The sequence below is a fragment of the Hippocampus comes genome, unplaced genomic scaffold (assembly GCF_001891065.2).
Source record: "Hippocampus comes isolate QL1 unplaced genomic scaffold, H_comes_QL1_v1.1 scaffold67, whole genome shotgun sequence".
NCBI classification, from domain to species: domain Eukaryota; kingdom Metazoa; phylum Chordata; class Actinopteri; order Syngnathiformes; family Syngnathidae; genus Hippocampus; species Hippocampus comes.
In genome coordinates, this window is record NW_017805221.1 from 1960010 (window position 1) to 1985335 (window position 25326).

At 44.5% G+C, this 25326-nt stretch overlaps 3 protein-coding genes across 4 annotated transcripts; 2 read left to right on the forward strand and 1 right to left on the reverse strand.

The window, feature by feature from the left end:
• Window positions 1–1221: 1221 nt before the first annotated feature.
• On the forward strand, window positions 1222–8815 carry iffo1b (intermediate filament family orphan 1b). Its single transcript, XM_019869215.1, has 9 exons — window positions 1222–2120; window positions 4212–4272; window positions 5103–5198; window positions 5512–5652; window positions 6078–6283; window positions 6355–6481; window positions 7370–7459; window positions 8100–8230; window positions 8324–8815. The coding sequence occupies exons 1-9, from the start codon at window positions 1222–1224 to the stop codon at window positions 8421–8423; spliced, it is 1851 nt and encodes a 616-aa protein (XP_019724774.1). The 3' UTR covers window positions 8424–8815.
• A 2893-nt stretch (window positions 8816–11708) lies between these two features.
• LOC109515441 (tumor necrosis factor receptor superfamily member 14) lies at window positions 11709–18577 on the forward strand. Of its 2 annotated transcripts, XM_019869226.1 has the most exons (11): window positions 11709–11819; window positions 11899–11971; window positions 12330–12387; window positions 14642–14752; window positions 15666–15797; window positions 16352–16472; window positions 16738–16778; window positions 16858–16977; window positions 17074–17096; window positions 18027–18090; window positions 18164–18577. In XM_019869226.1, exons 2-11 carry the CDS (start codon window positions 11900–11902, stop codon window positions 18415–18417), a joined length of 996 nt encoding a protein of 331 aa, XP_019724785.1. In that variant the 5' UTR covers window positions 11709–11819; window position 11899; the 3' UTR covers window positions 18418–18577. The 2 variants fall into 2 exon arrangements, with proteins under 2 accessions (XP_019724785.1, XP_019724786.1); XM_019869227.1 differs by lacking the exon at window positions 11709–11819 and having other exon boundaries at window positions 11826–11971.
• A 1343-nt stretch (window positions 18578–19920) lies between these two features.
• Window positions 19921–24389, reverse strand: LOC109515324 (tumor necrosis factor receptor superfamily member 5). Its single transcript, XM_019869018.1, has 7 exons — window positions 24041–24389; window positions 22966–23107; window positions 22758–22883; window positions 22453–22587; window positions 21830–21934; window positions 21644–21739; window positions 19921–20423 (listed from the first exon to the last, which is right to left on the reverse strand). Exons 2-7 carry the CDS (start codon window positions 23105–23107, stop codon window positions 20407–20409), a joined length of 621 nt encoding a protein of 206 aa, XP_019724577.1. The 5' UTR covers window positions 24041–24389; the 3' UTR covers window positions 19921–20406.
• Window positions 24390–25326: the final 937 nt, after the last annotated feature.

Here is a 25326-nt window from a genome sequence, read left to right on the forward strand (position 1 = left end):
GTATTTACAGAGCACTTTAAAACAACCACTGGTGTATACAAAGTGCTGTACATGGAGCAAAATTAAGTCGCACATTCAATAATCAGAAGAAAAGCAGGCTGATCGTGGAATTCTTCCCGTTTTCGCTCTTATTTCACCTACAAGCACCTGTGTCAAACATCGTGGTGTACCGCCATCTGGTGGTTGAGAGTGGAATTCAAATAAAAAGGAGATTATAAACTGCATTAAAAAATCAGCAAACGAGTAAAACCCAGAACTCATGCTGGAGCCGGGGTTTACTGTACAATAGTTCATACTGTAATTAAAAATTTAATTGACTTCATGATCCGCAGAAACCAATATCTATCTATCTATCTATCTATCTATCTATCTATCTATCTATCTATCTATCTATCTATATCTATATGTAGATAGATATAGATAGATCTAGATCTCTATCTATCTATATATATATATTTTTGTTATCTATCTATATCTATATGTAGATAGCATCTGCGGCGTGAATTGGGAATTTCTCCATTGCGAGACTAATAAAGGTTTTCTTATCTTATCTTATCTTATCTTATTGTTGTGACGTCACCCAATACCACTCACAGCCTCCTAGGGGGCAGACTTTCACAACATCCGCATTGCCTGACGTAGTATCGCATGTAAATAGACCTTCGATAATTTCTCTCTTTGTCACTTTAGGTCGGCTACATTTTTTCAGAATTTCCACACAACTCCTGATCAAAATGTCAGTAATTTTTCACATTTTGGTTGAAGCGGAGCAATTCGGTGCGTTAAAGAGAGTTACACGGACGTGCTGCTCGTGTTCTTTTGTCATTACGGTAAAGCTTGAATCAGCTGCACTTGTCCTGCGGTCACATTTTGTTGCCACAACTCGGAGGGACTCGCTCTTATCAGATTTCTCCTTCATCCATCTGCCTGTATTCGCCTTTTAAGGGACAAATCCTCCACCGCGTCGCCGTTTTCCGTGTTGGTCATTTGGGGAACATTTTTGCTGTTTTTTTGGGGACCGTGTGTCACCGAGTTGAGGCGACAGCAGCAGCAGTTTCCTCGACGTGAAACGCTTCTTCTAATCTGCGAGGATAAATCTCGTTCCGAGACAGTTATATAAGAAGGTAAACGCTGCGTATCTCAGTGCCTCGGTTCTTTATTTTCATCGGTGGTTTTATTCACATTGTTCTGCTTGAAGAGAGACATATCCCGCTCGTGTTCATGCCAGATCTGCAGCGTTTTAGTTTCCCGTACCATAGCATGAATCCATTGTTGGGGGCCCCGGCTCATCTCCAACAACATCCGCAGCCGAATCAGGCCTCCGGACACCCAGAATCCCCCTCGGGCCTCCTACCGGACGCCGTGTTCGGATCTCCGGACCCGGCGTCTTTGCTGCTGGGTGAGCTCCCCGGTCCCGAGTATCCGGGACCCGAGTTCCCCTCCCAGAGCTCGCCTTACCTGCACCACTATCAGCATCAGCACCACCATCCCACGGTGCACCATCCTCCCGCCGCCATGGCTCTGCGCAACGACTTGGGCTCCAACATCAGCGTGCTCAAAACCCTCAACCTGAGATTCAGGTGCTTCCTGGCCAAGGTGCACGAGCTGGAGCGCAGGAACAAGGTTTTGGAGAAGCAGCTGCAGCAGGCGGGGGAGGCCAACAGCGGTTGCAGGCCGCACACGCAAGAGGCCGGCGTGCAGACGGGTTTCGTGGGGGCTATCCCGCTCAGACCCGGCTCGCTCTCATTCCACAACACCAACAACTCAGCCAGAAGGCCCACAAGCTTGTCCTGCCTGGCTCCCGACAACGCAGCTTCTACCCAAACCGACGCCGCTTGTCACCCGGCCATCACCATCAGCCAGGCGTCCCCATCCACCGACTTGCCCGTGTCCAGAACCAGCGGCCGCTCGGTGACCACGGCTCCTCGCTTCCTACCGGGCACCATCTGGTCCTACAATCCCGCTCGCAGGTACGGGTCGGAGCATCTGACCAGCCCGGGGGTCTCCTGGGTGCACCCGGATGGAGTCGGTGTCCAGATCGACACCATCACCCCCGAGATCAGAGCGCTCTACAATGTCCTGGCTAAAGTCAAACGTGAGAGGGATGAATATAAGCGCAGGTAAATGAAATTATAATAGTACCTTAACTCAGGAGTTTAATTGTTCCGTTACTGTGCTTGTAACTTGGGATGAGGAATTAATCGGATTCAAATCGACATGACAATGTAATAGAATGCAATTTTGAAATCACAAAGGCTGTAATTTGGAAAAAAAAAATCTGCGAGGTATGTCAAGGTCCCACTTTATTGCACTGTACCACTTCCAAGCAGTTTTTTTTTCTTTTTGCATGTTAGTTTTGTTTTTCATAATGCTGTTTCCGAGCAGGTGCAGCTCAGCTGCCTCTCGCTGAGTCAGCATAAATCCCACCCAGTCTGATACTTCACACAAGGGCAGGTGCTGTTGCTAGGAATATACGCACAACATAAACAAGTCGGCTTCTAAATATACAGAAGAATGGAGGTCAATCACGTTTCGATCTGTCAGATGTTCCCATCGGAGCATCCTGTGGGCAGCAGGGTGAGAGTCGTTTGGGATTTTTTTTTTTTTGTTACGGTATGTTTTTATTGAGTGTTTTTCATTAGGTTAGTTTTAAGTCGTTATTAGAACAAGCCTTCTTCTTTTTTTGAATGTTCAGTTTGGTTACGTTTTTTTTTTTGGGTGGGGTACAGTTTTGGAACTCAAATTTGTTGTTGCCTGTAGTTGATTTTGGGTGTAACCCCACTGTCAGTCACTAGATGGCGGCACACTATTGTTTTCCACCGTACCAATTCGAAAGTAGATGAGTGAAAACGTATTTCAAGTTATGACTCCTTTTTGCTCAGGATTTTTTCAATGTTCTGCGTAGAACACGACGGTGTTAGGTTCATTTTATACATCACATCTTGGGGCAGAATTATGAATGGATATGATGAGATGGTAATTGTGTTTTTTTTTGTTTACTTTTTGATTGAAATGCTTTAAAATCTGGTTTATGGGCTCTTTCCTACTTTCCAGTTTTCCCAAATGCCGCAATTGTCATCCAACATGTTCAATCAATGATTTGGAGGAATTGTCATCCAAGTAATTTGGAGACATTTTCCCTGTTAAGTACAATGTAGTCGGAAGAGTTTTTCATGAGCATCCTAAAAGGGTGAATGACCTCATACATGTCCAGCTTCAAATAACCTGCTCGTGTTGAGCCTTTTTCCCCTCCCGAGGGGCTTCAACGTGGGCTTCGGCGCCAGTTGCCTTCGGTTACCACTCACCTTCACACCAGAAAGGGACATTTTGTTGACCAAATATTATTTGACGGTGCTTACATAATAGCTGGGTCACACATGCTTGTCTTTTTTTTATCTTACAAACTCTTGTAACTGCACATATAGTGACCCCCCCCCCCCGACTGCCAGTCTCACCTCTCCTCCGCCCTCGCTCACTCCTCGCCGTATCTGCAATGCACCACGCACTGCTGAAAGGCGGGGTGGGGTGCTTTGGCGTCCCGCCTCGCTCAAGGGTGCACGCTCCTCTCCGCATTCTCGGAGCGTAACGTCTCCTGCTTTGTGGACTGAGATGCAGGAGCACTTGGAGAGATCTGTGCGTGTTGCAGCGTTTGAAAATGCGAAATGAGATGATGCGGCAGACGGGAGCCACATTCACACGCAGGCGGGGAGCGTGGGGGCTTTTAAATGTATTGAAAGTTCTATAGGATGATTTTCAGCATCATGTCGGTGCCCTTTTTTCTTTTTTAATCAGACCAGCGATTTATGAGCTTTGGTTTCTCACTCAATTCTTCACGGAAGATAAATTTTGGGGAAGGCCTTTTACTCTTCCAATGACTCCATTAAGACTTCGTGAGTTTGATGTGGCAGAACTCCATCAAAACTTCGATTTTCATTCCTTGTTGATTTCCTAGCCAGCAACTGTGAAATATGTCAAATATTGCATTTCGAAAGACAAGTTAGCTCTCATCACATCAGAGGACTGAAAAATGCTGACGTCACTTTTTGCCCTCACGTTTTTGAATCTAAAATCTGATTGGTTCCCAATAAATAAATAAATAAATACGCCAGAACTTGAACTACTTTGTTTATTTGGCACAAAGGCCAAAGAACGAGTGAGACATTTTGAATTGACTTGCCGTACTTCACCTCTTGCATCTGTTTGACTCCTAGATGGGAAGAAGAATACACAATGAGGACAGACCTGCAGCAAAAGATTGCTGACTTGCAAGAGGTAATTATTTGGCATGTTTGTGCCTTATACAGCAGCTGTATTTTATCACGGGGTGAACGTGCAGCCACCCAATCGGAGACGCTGCGCGCTGCTCAAAGTTCCTGCGCCATCTCGAAACTACGGAGAACCAAACTGCATTTCACACGGAAAATTACCAGGAGCTTTGTTTTTCGTAGAGTTCCTGTTGTATTTATTTAGCTGTCTCCTCCAGATTTTTTTTTTTTTTTTTTTTTTGGTAGAAGTAAATTCTGATTTGATTGGTTCGCTGTAAATTACAAAATAAAACGAGCAAAATCAACACATTTACACTCAGCAAATTGCATTTCCTGTCGTAAATGATTGGTTCGGCGGTTATTGTTATTGTATCATGATCGTAAATAAAATATGAATCTCAAATCGTAAAACAGTAAACGAACACAGAGTCCAATTGGATTAAAGTCGATTCCACCTTTTGCAATAACCTGAATGCCTGAACATCTAAACTGATGTGTTCTTTCACCTGAGCTCGTCATTACCTTGCGCCCGCGCATGAATGAGCCAACAGGGGGCGCTGTTAAAAGACAATGACACCGCCAACGGACAATTACCGAGCTCCTCGTGGTCGATGATGCCCTTACTATTTGTTTTCATGCGGTTCACTGCCGCAGAAGGCTTTTATCGTGCCCCTGACCACCTCTTGCGTAATGTAACGACTGCGTGTGTGTGTGTGCAGTGAGGTCGTCCGCGTGTGCTCGCTTATGTTTTGATGCTTCACGGTTGTTTTTGTGTGTGTGTGTGTGTGTGTGTGTGTGTGTGTGTGTGTGTGTGTGTGTGTGTGTGTGTTTGCGCAGGACCTGCAAGAGAGCGAAGGCTGCCAGGATGAGCTGGCCCTCCGAGTACAGCAGTTGAAGGCCGAGCTGGTTCTCTTCAAAGGCCTCATGAGCAACGTGAGCGCGGCGCCGCCGACGTCATTCCAAATGTCGCCTTCGTAAATTGAAATTGTGTTCTCATAAGGCGCACCTGTGCATGAGAATACAATCCAATGCCAAAGATGATTTGATTCTTTTCAAAAAGCGAAACCTTGTATCTGAAAATGTTACTTGATTTATGAAACAAAAAAAAAACATGCATTTGTCTTATTTACTGCATGTAATTTATTCAAAATTATTTTCCTTGAAAAATGTCTTTAGATGTTATTTTTTTTGACATATACTGTAATATAAACAAATATATTTCTCCCTGTCGCGGACGCTCCTGTAGAATCTGTCCGATCTGGACACCAAGATTCAGGAGAAAGCCATGAAAGTGGACATGGACATCTGCCGCAGGATCGACATCACGGCTCGCCTCTGTGACGTCGCCCAGCAGAGGAACTGCGAAGATGTCATCCAGATGTACCAGGTTGATTCTCGTCGACCTTTTTTCAGATCGGGTTCTCCACAGGGTCAGAACGTTATCATCCGTACTTCGGTCGATTTTGCAGCGGGGACGGACGATGATAGAAATCGCCATTATTTTTTGATTGGGACTGAAATCACGCTTTCAAAACTTAGAGTATTTACTCTCACAATGTCGGGAACTTGTAAATATTCCACGCCGCTGTACAAATAAATCTTTTTTTAAAAATGATTATTATAACATATGTATGAGACCAACAGAGGCCAAAAATCGAAATCATGATTAAAATTTCCATGAGTCGTCCAGCCCTTTATTTCAGGTATCCGTACTTTGCGTTCTGATGACTTTTTACTTTTACTCCCCACTTTTGAAAATGCCCAAAGTCACTGTTTTGGACTTTACTTTTGAACCCCAAAATACGTGTGCAGGTTACAAACAACCAGCCGTCATTAAGCCTGCGTCGCAAACAGACGCCCGTGTCCGTGAACGGCAGCGAGGGCGATGAACCAGTCAGCACATCCGAAAGCGACGCCGGCGCGGCCAAAGAGGACGAGCAGCAGCAGCAGCAACAGCAGCACGGCAACTCATCAGCCACTCAGATCAACGAAGAGATGCAGAGGATGCTCAACCACCTGTGAGTGGTCGCACGTGCGCAGGAGCCCCTCTCGGGATTTCACGTCTCTCACGTAAATCGCCGCCTTGCAGGCGCGAGTGCGAGTTTGAGGACGACTGTGACAGCCTGGCCTGGGAGGAGACGGAGGAAACGCTGCTGCTGTGGGAGGATTTCCCAGGATGCACTCTGCCTCCCGACCCCGCCCACCCGCCTGGAGAGGTCGGCTACGTCTTTGACAAATTGTTGCATGTCACTTTTATGTTAAAAAGTACACCGAAAAATGGGTGCAGTGTCAAGAAAGTACATTTTCGTTCAACACAGTGACAGGGAGCAGAGACCTTTCTTTTTGGCACAGATGATGTCTCAAACTGCCGCAGTATCGTGCCAACGACTACCCAGGATGACTTACTCAATGTCAGATGGTTTTGCCTTCAGTATCAGTGGCGGGAATCGGCAGCCTCCACAATTATCGGATACCTTAATGGGGTCCGATATCGGCCCGATACCGCTATCTGGTATCGGTCCTTGTTCATCTCTACTGATTATGACTGTAAGGATTAAGCAGATGAATCCACATTTTCTATCCATCTCACGGGGCGGCCATTTTGTTCTGTCCGTCTTCTGCTGTCAACTTCATTTGACGTCAACGTGCCCTCGGGTTCGCATTGCAAACGTCACAGCTGACCTGTTTTCTGGGTTTGGTCACATGACGTTCGCAATATGAGCCCGCGCGCACTTTGATGTCAGTTTTCAGTCGATAGGCTCTAGCACTGAGGATAAGCAGTGTAGAAAATCGAAGGGTGGAATGATAAATTGTACTATTAAAATAAAAATTTAAAGCCTGATTTATTATTTTATGATAAAAATAAACAGTTACATGAAACACAAAAGTCAAAATAAACTGTTGTAAACATTTTAATCACTTACTTCATTCTAATTAAATTAATTATAGATACTGCCATAAAAATAAGCATCAATTGTTTTGTTTGCGATTTTTTTACATGCACATTTCAACTTTTTTTTTTTTTTTTTTTTTTTAGCCTCTTCTGTGATCGAGTGGGCCCATGTGTCTGTTTTACAGTCTCTGTTCTTTTCCCCTCCTACCAGGACGACTGTCTGGAAAAAGTGATTAATGACACTGAGTGCTTGTTCAAGTCCCGAGAGAAGGAATACCAGGAGACCATTGACCAGATTGAGGTGAAACATTTGCTTGGAATTTTTTGTCGGGTTTTACCACTCCCAACCGATACCGGTCTTGGTATCAGTGCCGACACTGTCTGTCAATACAGGAATAAAATACTGGAATTGAAATGTCAAATGTTTTTTAATAAGTACAGCGGCACGCTACTGTGTTCTATTTTATTCAAAAAAATACACTGTGGATTTCTCTTTTCTGAAGCAAATACAGGAACAAGCCTCATTGAAGTGAATGTTAAAACTGCGTCATTATTTCATGCCCCATTGTGCTGGACCTTCAGGTGTGCAGTCTTTTACCACTAGGGGGCGGTGTAGTACTTAAATGCTAAACACGGCAAAGATCCTTTTTCTTGTTAGTGACGTGAACTGCAGTGATCTCCTGTGAGTATCATTATATTGTCTGTCTACGTGTATTGCTGTACTATTTATGTTCTATCGCAAGTTGCTTCGAGGAGAATAACTACTGCGACGTTGATGCTGGATTCGTTACTTCTCCATGGCATTTTTCCAGAAAATCATTTTCCGCTGAAAAGCACATTGAGAGTCGCAATGTCACGCCGTGTTTCTAGAAACGACTTAAACGGTAAACACTGTGCGTGTCTTCCAAGGACACTAAATAGTCCCGACTGTTCCCCTCCAGCTGGAGTTGGCGACAGCAAAGAGCGACATGAACCGCCACCTGCACGAGTACATGGAGATGTGCTCCATGAAGAGAGGCCTGGACGTCCAGATGGAGACCTGCAGGAGACTCATCACGCAAAGCGGCGACAAGTATGCGCGCGCGCTGACACGTCCGTCGCCGTCGATGGCAGTCATTGTCACGATGATGTCTGACACTTTTCGCCTTCTCCGTTTTTCCCGCAGTAACGCGGCGGCGCAGACGTCCTCCGACGACAGCGACCAGCGAGAGAGCGACAGAAGCTCGGCGTCTCCGCCGTCCTCGGCCGGCGCCGGGAGGTCCTGACACCTGGCCGCTGCGGTCAGGTGATCTGCAAAACACTAGCGTGCCGGCACATCAACCCCCCCCCACCGTGGCCCGACAAACATCATCATCGTCATCACCGCAGTCCAAATATGTATCTTCCACATCGCCATCTTACACCAGCTTGACAAATGGACCGTTAATGTGAGCATTTAGTAGCAGTCCAGTCGCTGTAAAATTATTTCGTGTTACGATTCGCACCAAGCATGCGGATGACGGTCACTTTCCCACTCAACGTTCCGACGTCACGAGTCAGCGTTTTCCTGCCTTACTGCCGCAGAGGGGAAGCTTGCGTTGGTTCCGCGCAGAAACTTTTATCGGGCCGCGAAGCCGCGTGAAGCCGCATTCGGTATTTGGGGAATGAAATGTGCTTTCACGATCAAAACTTGAAACGTCAGCAGCGCTGGAGCCCGCCGGCAACAAGTTTGGTCACCCTGACAAAGCTCGATCGCTTGCTGATGACTCGCCTTGTCAAGTCTTGGCGATTTGCTCGCTAGCTGCAATGCGATTTCCGGCGTACTTTAACTGACAACGGCATCTGCATGAGAGAAGGGAACTGTTGGACTGTTTTTCATGACACAATGAGGAGCATGTGAATAATACAGTGGCACCTCAATGTACAAGTTGTTGTTTTTTGGGTTTTTTTTTACCTTGCGAGTAATGACTTATGACTTAAGCTGCGAGGGCGCATCAGACCCTCCACTGCCCCAGGAATTCCAAAAACATGCATGGCAGGCTGATTGAACACTCCAAATTGTCCCGCGGTGTGAGTGTGAGCACGGATGGTTGTTGGTCTCTGTGTGCCCTGCGATTGGCTGGCAACCGGTTCAGGGTGTCCCCCGCCTACTGCCCGAAGACAGCTGGGATAGGCTCCGGCACGCCACGCGACCCTTGTGACGATAATGCGGATCGAAAAGTGGATGGATGAGTGAGGTTGGAGTGGTCTGGGTCCCAGTTCAACTCGTAAATCAAGGTGCCACTGTATGTGAGTCTCAGATGAGGCATTTCCGAATAACTTTGAGTTAGAATGCCGAGATTCCAATCTGGAAGAAATGAGCCGCCGAGTGCCAATATGAAAAGAAAAAAAAAATCCTCAAGTTGAGCTGCCAGAGGTTCCCTTCCCCTTCTCCCACCGACGTGCTTGATGTAAATAAAGTCCTCTTCTTTTGAGTTTGCGCATAGAAAGGAACGAGCAAAGCAATGAAATGACGAAGCCGTCAGCGCTATCGCTTTGTAAATCCGTAACCAAGAAACACTGTAAATAAGAAAACGATATTTGCTCTGTGAATCCATCAATTGAGAAGACTGATCAGGATTATCGTGCTGCTTGCATGGCGCCGTGTGACTGACTCGGAAAGCCGCCAAGTAAGAGCCGCCGCGTACAGGACGTTCAGTTTCCGTTGCCAATTTCGTGTGTACGCATCTGCCAGCGAGCGGGCTGGCAAGGCGGTGATTGGTATCGCCGTTGACGCTTGTGACATGTCTTGAAATGTATTCTCTTCCTGTGCAATAAATTCTCAACAATAACGTAACATGCTGTGTCCAGGCTAGTCCGCCAATGTTATGGAGAGCACTGAAGTCACGGCGGCATCGTAAGACGCTATTACGAGCCGTCAATCTTATTTGATGATGTTTTTTTCATTTCTTTACATTTCATGAGCTTTTTCAAAAGCCTAAAAGTCACCGTTTGGCGGACACCAAAATCGATATTTGGCCAAGTTCATTTTTTCTTTTTTTTTTTTTTCCTTCACAAATTGATTATTTTGCTCAACTGTTCTTTTGACAATTTATTCACCAATCTAGAATCGCATTTTTTTCACAGTTGTGCACAGTAGTGACGAAAAGCGAGTTGTTGCGGCCATTTTTGAAGTAGCTGAGCTACGAGAACACAAACAGCCGGTGAGAAAGTTTGAATTCACAGCGAGGACAAAAAAGGCTATTGGGTGTGATGCCTTGAAACTTTTTTTTTTTTGTTGTGGTTGTTTCTTTCAATTCCGTGTGAGTCAGTCGTGTTCATCTAAAAGCTTGAAACATGACATTGGCGTCCTTGCACAATTGCGAGATGATCTGTATGTCCAACAAGAGAGGAAAGAATAAACGACGCATCTGAGCAACATGCTGAGTGTGATTCTTGTCTCACTTGCTAATTGAATGATCAAAAATGGGTTTGTATATTCAACTCCAACTGCTTTTATGTAATTTATTTTGGGATTTGTTGCAAAATAAATCCAAGTGCTTTTTAAAAATCAAGAAAAAAAAATTTCATGTAGCGTAACGTAGCATTTTTGTTTCGAGCGTGTAATTTTTTTGTGGAATGTACTGAACCAGAGCTGGAATTTGTAATTTTGTGTGTGATGTTTTTTTTTTTTAATTGGTAGAATTAATTTTTAAATTTTTAAATGTTCCTCTGTTATATCGTAATTTGCATGCTTACTCTGTTGCATTTTTTTTTTAACTGATTGTTTTTGTTTTCACGCCGATACCAATCCAGATATTCGCCCTTTGAGTACTCACTGATACAGGGTATCGATACCTCTAGTACTTTTAAGATATGAAATTTCATTTGACATAATTACAAAACAATGGGAACAAAACCTTTCTTTCCTACGCAGATGATGATTCCCTCACCGGTCAAACTGCCGCAATACAGCGCCAAATACTGCTGAGGACCACTTACTTGCTGTCCGATTTTCTCTGACTTTCGGTGGTCGGTATCGGTCCGATACCGATCCCTGATATCAGTACTCGGCCAGTCTTAGTACAGCTTACTTACTGCAATGACCTTGTATGTGGGTAAGGAGAGCTGCAGTCTTTGTCAGCCGGGTATTGACTAGTAAACAAAACACACACACACCCACACAGAAGCTGCTGTAAACCATCGCTGACATCAAGACACTCAACGTGCAGACTCCCGAATGTCACCCCACTCCACCAAGCCCCGCCTCTTAAAGTCACTTGCATTTTCACAGGCGCTCCAATATGTACTGTATTTTCTATAGATTCTATATGTGCAGTCTGTTTATTTTTGGAGGGAGTTCTACTTTCAGAGTGCTTTCAATAGTTTGTTTTCATAAGTATGTGGGAGAGGCATAACAAAAAAAAAAAAGTTCACAACTAAAGTTTCATGCTATGCATCCTATTCTGTAAGTCAACCTGTCAAGTTTCCGTTTCAGCAAAACCTGACATGTTTTTTAAGTACGGTAAAGCGTTCGAGGTGGCGCTCCTGCGTGCAAAGGCTCAGTGGGCGGACGAGACTTCAGCTAGGGAGGAAAGAGTGACGCCGACGATGGGTGGAGGCAGGCGCCCTGAAAAGTAACAGAAAGTGAAGACGCTGAGCAAAGGGGCTTCCGGAGAATCGAGGCAGCGGCACAGCAGAAGGTAAAAGAAACGTTGCAATCTGATGAAAAGACGTTTCTGTTTGACTTTTGCCGATTGCTTTTCGATCGTCGCTTCACAGGATGGGCCTTAAAGTGAAATGTTTGGCGGTTGCGCTGTTGGCCCCTGCGCAGCTGCTGCTCACCTTGCCGATGGTAAGTTCACTTCCTCCTCGCAAAAAAAATGTCGCTGACGGGGCAACTTTGGTTCCACGCTAAGTAGGCTACCGCCACCAGATGTTGCAAAAGCTTTGGCTATTAGGAAAGTAGTAATTGGGGTCACGGAGGTATGTCAATGTGGTATTTGTCAACAGAGAGATGAAGGGCTTTTGCATGTCACGGAGGAGTCAAGTTTAGCCTGGGTTGTTAGTGGAAGTTTTGGAGAGTCTTTGAGAAGGTTCATGGGTGTTTACTGTTATTGTAACCAATTTATTGTCTCAATCGATTGAGACAATAAATTGGTTGAATACATTTTTGGAGACCAGCTCACCAATGCAAACTTGCAAACTTACAGATGGAGAGGAACCACTTGTCCGCCCAACATGGCAAAGAGTGCAAGATGTGCCCTGCAGGTGAGGAAAAAGAACTTTTTGTGGCAAAATCTTTCTCATGTTGCTGTTGTTGCAAAATATGTTGACTCTACTCAGAGCACCAAATGCTCACGAGTCGTTAGTGAGTTAGTTGTCCTACCGGTATGCCAGAATTGAGTACAGAACGGCCATGTGGTAACAAAGACCACTTGGCACAAGAAGGCAAAACTCAGTTGCCACTGCACATACTGTTTTTCATTTCTTTTTGAATTTACAACCGAGTTTTTCCATACAAAAATTTTCACAAATGATTTCATTGCTCGAGGTGGCGGACGGTGTAGCGGGACACACGGCGGACTTGTGCGCGGGCAGGGTGGGATCGGTTCCCACTCCGTGATGGCGTGAATGTGGGCGTGAACGGTCGTTGGTCTCTGTATGTGCCCTGCGATCGACTGACGACCAGTTCAGGGTGTTGTCTGCCTTCCACCCAAAGTCAGCTGGGATAGGCTCCAGAAACTCCCTGCAACCCTCTTCGGGATAAGCGCTGTTGAAAATGGATGGATGGATGGAGGATGGAGGAGGGAGGACTTTGATCCTCACCCTGCGTAGGTTCCTTATCGACTTCCAAGTTGTGCACAAATTTGGGTTACGTCGCCACCGTCAGAACAGAACGGCGCCATAAACGGTGAAGCTGTTGCAGTGAGCGTAAATCAGTTGGTCATGCTTGGAAATTGAGGCACAAGGATGACGTAATAGAGAGGTGTTACATTTGTGGAGGAACGGAGCTGACACCCCCCCCCCACCCTCCACACGTCTAAATAATGAGATGAGATGAAACATGATATGGTACAATTATCCTGACTACATTTTTTTATTGGCATTTTAACGGCACAGCAGTTCTGCGTATGAGAATCGTCATTATTGGTCAAGTGTGTTTAAGAACACACACGGATTTGTCTCGGGTAGTTTTGGCAGTGTTGCATGGGCAAAGTAGACCCGGTATCATCTTTTGGTTTGAAATACAGTATCGCCGAACCTAAAAGCGCGCTTCTGCTTTGACACCATGTGGCAGAAGATCAGAACCAAATTACACGTCTCTTGTGACTTGATCTGATCAATCAATTGAAGGATTGAAAAATGGTGACGCTATTGTGTGCCAGTCGTTAATTTTCGTATCATACAAACGTGGTCAACTGACGTCCTTTTCTACTCTTTTCCTCCTGTTACTTGAGCACATTTTAACCACGGTCGACCGATGCTCATGTCCGAATTCTTTCAATCCAATGGAACCAAAGGATTTTTTTTTTTCTTTTTCAGTGTAGCTGACCCTCAGTGGTGAATTTGAAATCTTCTGAAGGCTTTGGGCAGATTAGGTTGACAGAGCCACATGGGCTGAGAGCTAATTGGAGCAAAACAAATCAAAAGAGAAAAGAAGACTGTTTGAGATGAATGAAAACTGTTTCCTGGAACAATTGTCATTGAAACGGTAAAATCGAGCTCATGCGTCAGAGTGTTGAGGCCAGTTGAGAGGGCCTCGCTGGCACGACATGCCGGAGCAATTGGATTCCGATTGGAATGGATGCTCCGTATTCAAACCTCAATCAGAAGACACGCCGAATCCGAATGGAACTGTATTTGGATTCACCGGGGTCAAAGATTCCTTTTGTCAATCCCTGTGAACAGTTCAACCAAAATAGCCAGGCCTCGTCCGGTCTGCGCATGCTCCATCTTGACCGAAATACGTCATGACGTGGCTTTACCAGAGCTCGTCTGCGACGCAAGAACTTGTTTTAAAGTACTTACAGCTTGTTTTTTTGAACATGATGTAGCTTTTAAAAAAAGTTCATACGATCACAACTACACGTAATCATTATATCGGTCTCCGCGTGTCACACGGATGATCTAATTAATCTTGTAAACGGCGTTCATTATTCATTGGGAACGATTTCAATCATCTTTGATCTTTTTTCAAAGTGTGGGATGCCTCATACAGTCCAACGACGGTGTAGACGAAGGCAAAGAATAACAAAGAACGCATCTTGCAGTTCTCTAACTTTTCCTCGCAATGCTTTGACTCACGGCCTCTTCTAATCAATGAGCCACTAACTGGATGGAAAGGAGTATCACATCTCTCATCTTTTCTCACGCCCTTCCCGTGTTGGTCTCGATGCTGACAAATAAAGCAGCAGCGCCGGCCCGTGACCACATCCTGCTTCGGCGTCACCAAGCCGGGAAGCCGCCGCGCACTTGACACCTCACGCACGTTGCCTTGTTTTCGTGTGTCTGTTCCCGTCAGGTCAGTACCGGAAATCTCGCGAGGGGTGCGTTCCGTGTCCCGCTGGGAGCTACACTACCGATTGGAACTGTGAAGACTGCTGCCACCGTTGCTTCGGCGACTGCAGGCCTGGTAGACGGCCTTTTGAACGCCTTCGGTGGTCACAACATTAGCTACACTTGACAATGCAAGCGCCACATTGCTCATTTTTTCTTTAATAGTGAAATGCAAAATGCCTCCTCCGGCATCTCACACGTCCACGCGTGCACGCACACACACGCACACACACACATGGCCGAAATGGTCTCTAACACTACTGAAACACTCACTTTCCTGAGTTATTCACTCACACATACTACTGAAAAAATACTTACTCACATGCATTACTGAAAAACTCTCACACACTCCTGAAAAAGTACTTGCATGCAAACCTGACTGAAAATTGTTCACATGCACTACTGAAATTCTCTCACATCCTCTACACATTTTTTTTTTGGTCACCCACAATGAGAAATGATTCTCTCACATACACACCCGAAAGAAACACTCTCACACATACTACAAAAAGATTATTTGATCACACTGCTCAAAAAAGGGATTTCTTAACACACATTAAATTCTCTCACATACACTACTGAAAGACTCACACTACTGAAAATGTCACTCACATTTGAAGAAAAAAAAAAATCTCGAACACTCCTGAAATGTCACACGCATTTGAAAAATTACTTGCTCACTCCTAGAAAAAGATTTGTTTACATACACTACTGAAAGTCTTTTTTGCTCACTACTAAAAAAAAGATTTGTTTACATACACTACTGAAAGTCTTTAAACGCGCTCACAGCTATAGACAATTTCACTGAACGTATGTGAGGTTTTTTCCTCTTTAAAGACCGAAATGGGGATGTCGCTCTTGGGTGGGATCTTATTCTATTGCACAGGTGTATCTAATGTTGTGGCCAGTAGGCGCACTTGCACTCATGGTTGCCCTGCTGCGATGGAAGCCCATCAAATGAACTTTATCATGCCTCTTCTTCTTCTCAGAATTCAATCTGAGGGTGCTTGCGAACTGCAGCAGCACGTCGAACCTCAAGTGCGCATGCCAGGATGGCTTCCGCTGCACCGCTGTGGTCGCCCTTACCGACAACTGCAAAAACTGTGTCGCAACCACAACGGGTAAGAAGATGCCGAGTAGTCCGACGGTTGACATTTTCGTCCATATAAGAAATTTGTCTTCTGCAAATGGAAAAGTAATTTGGCTCAACAAGGTACCAGAAAGCAACATTTTAGAAACAAATATCAGTGTGATGCAGTTTGGTTGTGCCCCACCGTAAATGACCAATTTGAACTCTATGGCGAACCAAAACAGCAGCATCTCGTGGAGTCTCCCTCCGTGTGATCTTACCTCATGTGAAGACTTTCCAGAAGCCTCTCGTCATGTGGTCACACTACAGTATTTAGTTCGGGGCGTGTTTATGTTCTGACGACTTCCACAATGTATTAGTTTCGGCCATTCACTTGACAAAAATGATTGTTAGGAAATTATTTTCAGAAGCGCTCATTTTCATCTGCCAAATCATGACACGATACGATCGTATGATCGCCGCTTCTGCAGAAGTTTGCAGTTACTTGAGTACAGAAAATACGGTATATGTCCTTTGCCGCTAGATGACAAAATATTTACACGGTTCGTGAATCCGTTTGTTTTTATTAATTACGTTCTGTCTCAGCAACATCGAAGGCGACGACAAAAACAACAGCAGCGCCAGATGAAGATGAACAGACTCCCTCCTCTTCCTCCTCCTCTTCAGGAGACAGCAGCCGCTCCGCCAGATTGTGTTCATTTCTCGAGTAAGTCCCACATAAAATAATCCCATTCAGAAGCTTTCTAATGGTCTCATGTGCTAAAGCACTATTTTCATGTTAACCCAAGCTTTGGCCTGAGCACAGGGAACAGAAACGTTTGTCAGTGGTTAACAGAGGTGAGGTTAAAAAAAACAAACGGAAAAAAAAAATATTGTACCTCCGTTCACTTATGAACAGCCACGGATGCTAATGCTTTTGCAGAACAGTTTTATGATCATCAGTGAAAGATGACTGTGTCTTGATCATACAGATGTGACGTTGATCCGAGAAACAGCTCACACACGGACAAAGGTGAGTCAGCGTTTTTTTATTTTATATGTGAATGATACAACACTTTGCAGCAGGTTCACTGAATGTGTCCTTTTTACAGAGGTGAGTCCAGGCCCTGGGCTGCTGGCCTTCACCGTCCCCATGGTCGTCGTGGTAACCGCTGTCCTCGCGGTCCTGCACTGCATCTGTCGCTCTGGAGAGGAAACCTGCTTGAAGCGAGGTACGATGCCAAATCCCTATCTGTGAAATGTGATTGATTGATTGATTTCAGAATTTAGGCAAGTCTGCTAACAAGTGTGTGATTTGTGTCTTCCAGCCGTGGTGAGGTTACGGAACAAGGTGAGGAATGTGCACAACAAGACTCGTGTGTGTGTGTGTGTGTGTGTGTGTGTGTGTGTGTGTGTGTGTGTGTGTGTGTGTGTGCGTGCGTGCGCGTGTGCATTGCAGACGAGAGGAGAATTAATTGCTTTGGCGCCGTCTTGTCACATCGCGGTGCTAAGGAGCAATGTTGAAATGAATTGCGGAGCTATGCTGCCCTCTAGTGGCATCCGCGGGGGGCAATTCAAAAAGCTTTTGCGGCAGTCGTCAATTTTTGGGGCATTTTCGCTGTTCATTGCATGTAGAAATGTTTTTGTATTTAACGACACGCAATGTACGTTAAAGCCATGATTCTCAAAGTGTGGTACGTAGGAGCCTACGTACTCTCTAGTGGTACATGAAAGAATGATTGACTTAAATGTTGAATTGAATGAAATTTGCAGAACGTTACAGTGGCTTTCACTTTTTTTTTTTTTTTTTTTTTTAAATCTTGTACAGGACATTTATGACGTACACTTCGGTTGTTTTTCATTTTTAAGTACAATGCATTTGTTTGTGAACTTTGAGGAATATTTGTTTTCAAACATTTATTGAGGTAACATTTTTATTTCATTGTTGAATTTGTTTTAAGTGGGATTTTGTGTGGAAAAATTTAAAAACCACTCCAATCCAGAAGATGAATATTTTCATGGAATTTATTTGTTTACATAACATGGTTGTGTAGAGCAACATATCTTCTGTAATGTAACGGTATTGTCATTGATGAATTAATATCAAATTTGATACACAAAAAGCATGTTATACACAAAACGCGTTGTCAAACCCATACAAGCACAAACTGTCAGGAAACACCACCATCAGTGAGGAAACAATTTTTTTTTAAATCATAAAATGTGACACTTGCTTTCTGATTTTGATTTTTTTATCTATAAATGGATGATTCCTCTCCAGGATGGTCCAAATGCTGCAGGCAAGGCAAAGGAGTCGACTCAGCATTTACCCATTGATCCTTGGGGTATGAAGCCCTTTTGTCCATCTCCGCACACACGGGTGGGCTCAGATGTTTTAATTCCCGAACGTCTGTGCAGGTGCTGTGCACGTCCACAATGCGGGGACGGTCATCATCAGCTGGCTCAGTCAGTTTACTGGCCAAGTGGGACCCGTCACGGAAGCTAGGCGGGCCACGGAAGATAAGAATGATGACGAGGGGACCGAAGGCAGCGACCGAATCTCACTTGGTGTCCCCCTCTCTGAGGAGGAGAGGAGTGATGAGGCGGTCTTCTTGCCCTCTCAGGAGGAAGGTAAAGACTGGCACGTGTCCAAAGAGGAAGCAGAAGCCTGAAGGTGAAGGATGGAGAACGCCTCATTGGAGCAGGAGGGACATTTCTTCTGTAAGTTTAGCAAACACTGAGAAGGGCCACTATCTGATAGGAAGGAAGGAAGGAAGGAGTAGGAGGGTGCAATGAATTTAATGCACCCTTTAGAATTCAGAGCAATTATGAAAATAAAGGAGAGTGCAATGAATTTAATGGTGCACCCTTTAGAATTCAGAGCAATTATGAAAATAATAAGTCTACACACCCCTCTTCAAATAGTTGTTGTGACATTGAGAACGATAAATGATTTTGAAATGATCCACCACCAAGTCATACACTTGCATTGATTGATTGGTGCTCACTGGGTGCGGAAGGCCCGCTTTGAATTTCAAGCTCGGAAACAACTTTACCACGCACATCTGCCACTAGGTGGCAGCCATGCAACGTTTTAGTTTGGAGAGTGTTTCAGAACCTGTGAGAAGAAGGGCCACAGTCCCCGCAGCCTGCAAAACGTTTTCGCTATTCACACTCAAACACGGTACTGTATGGATATTGGTATGCATATAAAACATGCAATATGCGATTAACTGTAGGTGTTGGATAATGTAAGATTGATATTGTTGCGATGTTGAACATGTACCGAAAGAAATGGCATTTTCACGATTTAACAAAGGAACTACATTTTTTCATGCCGCAAAGTAAGCATGTTCAGTGTATTCTTAGCTTCTTAATTGTAATAATTTGAAATAGTGTATATAAGTATTCGCAGAGTCCTGTTGTACAGTAGTTCATATATGCGTGTGATAAACATGACATAGTACAATAAAGATCTTGGGATGTTTGAAGGGATTTTAGTCGATGTGCTGTCTTACCAAATCAGACCACTAACATTCATTCAGAAGTGGCCTCCATTCGAATTGACAAAGTGCCTGCATTCATCTCTACCCTCCATTACATAAACACCTCCTCCCGCTCCCCCTTGACAGAAAAAATAGCTGTTGCTACCACTAGTGGGTGGTAATTACCTTTATAATAAATACTACTACTAATAATAATAATAATTAAGTAGGCGATAACCTGATTAACACCCTCCCCCAATTTCTCCTGCAGACATTAGATAGACGGAGATACGTGATGATGTGAACCTTATACGATACATTGGGGTTAGCTTAGCAGTTAGCATGGCTTCTCCATTTTCCTCCTCTTCCCATCGTGAGAATGATACTCGTCAGAAGCGTAACCGATTCGCAGCCACACAAGCGATGATTAGTGACAGTCACGACTCCGCAACATTTTGGGCCGCTCTAGTAACCAGCCAAAGTTGGTTACTAACTAGCCGAAGAGCGTAAGTAGCACTGAGTTAGCCTCGACCACCGGCTACTCGCAGGTCACGTGAGCGATGCCCATGCGTCGATCCTAGCAAAGCTTTTTTGGGATCGTTTTAGGAGTTGATTCTCTCAATTTTGCTCGTCAATGTCTTTTTGATGAGGTCCAAAATTGTACATTTTGGCTTGGAAACTGCGATGTGCGCTTATTTATTTTGAGCCCTGAGATGAAGACATTAGATATTTTCATACGGTCACTCCATTCAAGTCACACACAAAGCCAGATATTTGGTTAAAAAACGGCTTTTATTCGTTCATCAAATTAGCCCATTCAGAAAAGAAACGAGTCACAAATGTAAAATATACAAAATGCATCCCAGTACAAGGAAGTGGCGTGGCACACAGATTTGGAACCCCTTGAACCATTTTTAAAAGGTGATGGACCCCCACGCATGATGGAGGAGTTGTACCAAAACTGACCCAGGAGAGGCATCGTGGCATCCAGACTGACAAGAAAAGAGTCCCAGTAGGCTTGGCTGGATCAGCCCTTCATAATTAGCGGCGCACCCGCCTAATAATTAAACTCACAAGTGTTCTGCAAAGGAACGTATTTTCCAAAGATCCCAAGCCCAACTCGAATAATTGTGGTGAGGTGTTTATGTTAAGTCGTGTAGTCTCTCTTCTTTCTCCTCAACAACCTGGCTTAACTAAAGGGGAAGAAAGCGACACAGAATTACAGTTCATAAAGTGGCAAATTGAAAGCTTAATTAAAAAAAAGAAACTAAATAAAAATAACTACCTGGAAAAATGACATATAGCGCTACAAGGATAGTTAGCGTTTGTTAGTTATGTAAATGTAAAATGCCGTTGCAGTTTTCAGTTTTTTTTAAATAGCATTTCATTTGATTTTGTTAAAATGTTCTTTCGACTTTGATTTTGTGTATTTTTGTTAACCCTGTTATGCCATTCGTATCATATTTGATACATGCAGTTTCATTATGTAACTCATTCTTTATAGTACATTAAATCATCTGTGTCAAATTTGATACTGCAGGTTTAAAATACGATTTTCCCCAAATTTTCAGTTTTTGATGTAATCTACATAATGCTTATAAATGTGATACAACAAATATCTAAAACAAAATAATATGGCGAAAATATTTTTGTGGATTTTGTTATAAGGGTTAATGAACATCTCAGTTCCCAAAAATCAGATTTTTCTGGCTATTCCTTGATGGGTCAGACATTAAAGGGTTAATTTCCGTCAACTAAAATAACCTTGAACAGTGTGAAATATTTTACTGTCAAAACACCAGTCGTAGCATTTGCTCTTGCTCTTGCAGGGCGCAACTTTTTCTATTTCAAACATATTGCCAGCCGTGACATCCGCGAGCCAGAAGCTGAGCTGCACTCTGTTTCTTTCTAGACTGGACATGTGGCTAAAGCATGAGGCAAGTATTTTGGGAAAAATTGGGACAAACTTTTGCGGGGTGCCATCTGCTAATCCTGCTTAGGCTGAGTTTAACCGAAGGGAAGAAAACGTTCAACTACGGCCTGATTATCTGCATGCGTGTACCCAGCTTGAGCGATCTAATTGAGCTTGTGATAAGCACCACAAATCAAAGGATAGGATAGAAACGGTCACTTTGAAGAACACGCTGCACCCTTTTGTAACACAGCACTAACATTTCTCCTTACACACGCACTTGAACAAGCTTTTCTCCAAGCGAAGCTCGCTACCCTGCAATTGAGTAAATAAACACTACGCCCCCCCCCCCCCCCCCGTCAGTGAAATTTGCCACGACTATACACATGCCGTCACGCCTCTTCCACGCGGATGTTCTCTATTCTTCTCATCAAAACAACAAACTTGTGTGCCACTGTGTTTCCCCTAAGAACAAAATCAAAACTCAACGCTTTTGCTCACATTTGCCGCACACTTCTTGGACAGGCTTGCGCATCCTCTCTTCCTCCTCATTGCCCGGCACTCCTTGAATCGCTTTGACTTCTACTGAGTAGAACCCTGAGCAACAGTACAAGTGAGCTATAATTAGCTTGAATGACATTCACAAAGGTCATTTGACAAGATTCTCCCGTTTAATCGTATGCTTGCCGTGCTTGGATCGGATCCGACCGAGAAAGGGCAAGACGAGTAAGAAGACGATGATGACAAGGACGACACACACGGGGAGGATTTCCACCAGGTACCACTTTGGATCTGCAAGGCAAACAAACAGGTAAGACGGAACGCAGCAAAATTTGGCCGCTGGAGCAAATACGGCCGGCAAGGTTCTTTCATCGACCCAACGGGCATTTACATTCGCGTGATTTGCGTTGCACCGATGAGCTAATTTTTTGCTCATTTGACTGGTTCATGTTTCAAGAAAGCAAATTAATTCTTGACTCGTACACTGCAATAAGCTTTTCCACGGCTTGTAAGATCACATTTGGAGTTTGGACTTCTGTGTTCTAACAAGTTGTTTCTCGAATGACGACAGGGTGTGGAAATGTTTCGTGTTTGATTCTTTCAACAAGGTTGTCACAGACATGCCCCACTTTTTTCGACGTAGCTGTAATGACTTTTGAATGCTGCTTTTTGTACACTTTAATAAGGAAGGAGTGTGGAAGCATAATAGCACAGTCGCTGCAGTGACAGCGAACCACAAACATCATAAAGTGGGACCACAACTGATCACTGCACAATGCTTGTGTTTGAAAACAGATGTTTTGGGGCACCTGTGGTGCTGGGCTTGACTGTTCCTGGTGCGTGCCAACATGCCGTGCATGCTTCATCCGTGCATTCGTAGCCGACTTGACATCTGCACACAGCGTTCTGAGAGTTTCGGCAGTGGGACTCGTACTCCATATTGGCTAAAAGATAGAAATCCATCATTGGAATTACGTGTTATTGAGGTCGATTGTTGTGGTAGGTTACGATTGATTTTCTCTGAAACAAGCTCACTCTAAACAATGTATCGATTATTACAATAACTGTCAACTGCCGATTGATTGTTGCACCTCTGAACTGGATGTTCACTCACGCTTGTCGCACGTGACGCAAACATTGCAGCTCATCTGTACGTTGTACGAGTCAGTGTAGCGTTCGCCCATGCATGGTCCACACTCAATCTGGCAGCTGGTCCGAGAACGCCGGATCATGTGTTGACCTGTCACACACACAGAGCGATCGTCCTTATAGGCAGCACTGAGGCCACGGTATCCACGCCGACGGCATAAAGGCCACTTTACCAGGCGGGCACTTGTCACAGCAACGTTGCGGGGCCTTCATGGGCCAGGCGTACTGCGAGTCCTTGCATTGCATTGACAGCGCGCACGAAAGCAAGCACAGGCCGCAAAAGGACGCAAAAAGAAGACGTGAGAGCGTGCGCATCTGTAGGGAAAAACAAGAGGAGGAAAAGGGAGAAGATATAAGCTATTCATGACTCTCGACTCGACTGTGACTTGAACTGCTTGTTTTTACAACTCTTAACTTGTTTACATTGTAAAATCCGCTTTTTCAACATTCTGTGCGTGCGTGCGTGCGTGCGTGCGTGTGTGTGCGGTGTGCGTAAACGGTGCAGTGCAAAGGCAACTTCCTGAAGTTGGTTAAACGACAACCACAAAACTTTGCCTACAAGTCTGCTAGCTCAATGCTAACACATCATGGGAAACTCCAGTGGTTTGACGGGCTAACGAACAGCACCTATTTGAACACAAACAATGTGCAACACACATAGACAGACATTCTTTAGCCCTCAACATCACTGGACAACACCGCAACTGCATTCTTTGTTCCTTTCACCCGTAGCTGATGCCCGTCCTTCCTGATATACGGCCGACGACAATGACGCCTGAACTGCTTGAATAATTGCTGAATAATAACTCGTCGTCATACCGTTGATACTGCCAATCACCATAATATCAGGATTGCCATTACAGTACAAGTATTCCAGCACATTGAAGCCCTCTTTCATATGCCCGTCTCACTCTACCCTGTCACTTGATCTCAGCCCGTCCGCTCGAGGCCGACAGCCACCTCGCAGGCGTTTGTTCCTCGTCTCCTTTAACTTGTGCTTACCCATGCAGGGTTCCGTCCATTTATTATTATGATTATTTTTTAAAGGTTTGAGGAGCGTGGCTCCAGGCCTGTCAAGTGCCCTGAGATAACGTCTGTTGCGTGTTGGTTAGTTCCTCAACATACTCGCATACTTGCATTACAAGATGAACTCGAGTCAAAATACACAATTTAACGCATTGCCGCTCATGGAAGCAGCTCTTAACATATCGTGTTGCGAAAAGATTTAACGAGCAGTGCTGCACTCACCGTGGCTGACGAGACAAGAATGCCGCTTGAGACCCCCAGTCGGCAAATGTCAAAGCTGAACGGGGACTCAAAAGTGTGTGACTTTGACTAACTTGAAATGTCACAGTTGAGTCATCGTGAAAGCCCGCCATTAGGTCGCTGTCTTTCAAATCTCACAGCGGCGACCCCCTTCCTCTGTGCAGAGACCCGCACGGCCGTCTCTCACATTTGGCAAAATGTTTCTCCTCTTCCAGGAATTATTCATTCTCATTGATGGCTGTGCGACTTGCTAAAAGGTGTGACCGATTGGATTGTACGGAGAATCGCACCACAACAACTTTTCTTGAATGGTCGGGCATCAAGAATTTTGTGTGAAATGTGATGACGCACTCACATCACTTTGCTGTGACTCGAGAGGATAGATGTTGAAGTCCAAAAGTGACCAAAACGCGTAGCTCTGTTGACTCCGGTCAGCAAACAGAGCTCAAGGTCCAAAATGACCACAATGAAGCAATATTTAGCTGTTAGGATGAAAACTGGAACACACTTGCCAAAGGGAGCTTTTCATCTCTGCTGAGAAGTGACATCCTGTCCGCGACCTCCGCCAAGCACCGACTGTTGATTTGTTGGTCGGTTAGTTTGGCACCTGGATTATACAAAACTGACAATCCCGTTCAAAAAGTCTTTGGCCACCTTTCGATGTGTTATTTTAACTGTACTTATATGTTAGAACGCCACTTGGTAAAGGACAGGCCTCCGACAAGGCCGGATCGTGAACAACAAAGCAAAAAGACATTAAAAGCTAAAAAAAAAAAAGGATAGTAGTGGTCAATCAGGGATTACATTTTGCGAAAAAAAATCTGGTTAAAATTATAGATTGGAATTGGTTTTTGCTTTTTGATTCGTGTCTACCTGCGTTGGGGACACTGTTGTTGTGGGTGGAACTTTGTGCTGCTCATACCGCCACCTATTGGCCTGGAGTGTTACAGAAATGAACGACACCTGCTACGTAGTTCCAATCAAGCAAGTCAGACATACTTTTTGTTTGTCTCTTTGGTTGTTTATTTTCAACATCTCTGAGTGTTCAACAGTTAAGGACGCTGACCTTGGAGCTGCTGTCGGCCCGCAGCTCACACCCATATGCACTCACACCATATAAACAGAATCTTCTACATATGATGCTGACATTTTTTTTGCGTGCATGTTCAAATACACTCACAATGTATTCAAAAGGTGTTTTTTAATCAGTGTTTCGTATTGTGTGTAAAGTGCACAGGAGGAGTAAAACCATAAAACCTTTTTTTTTT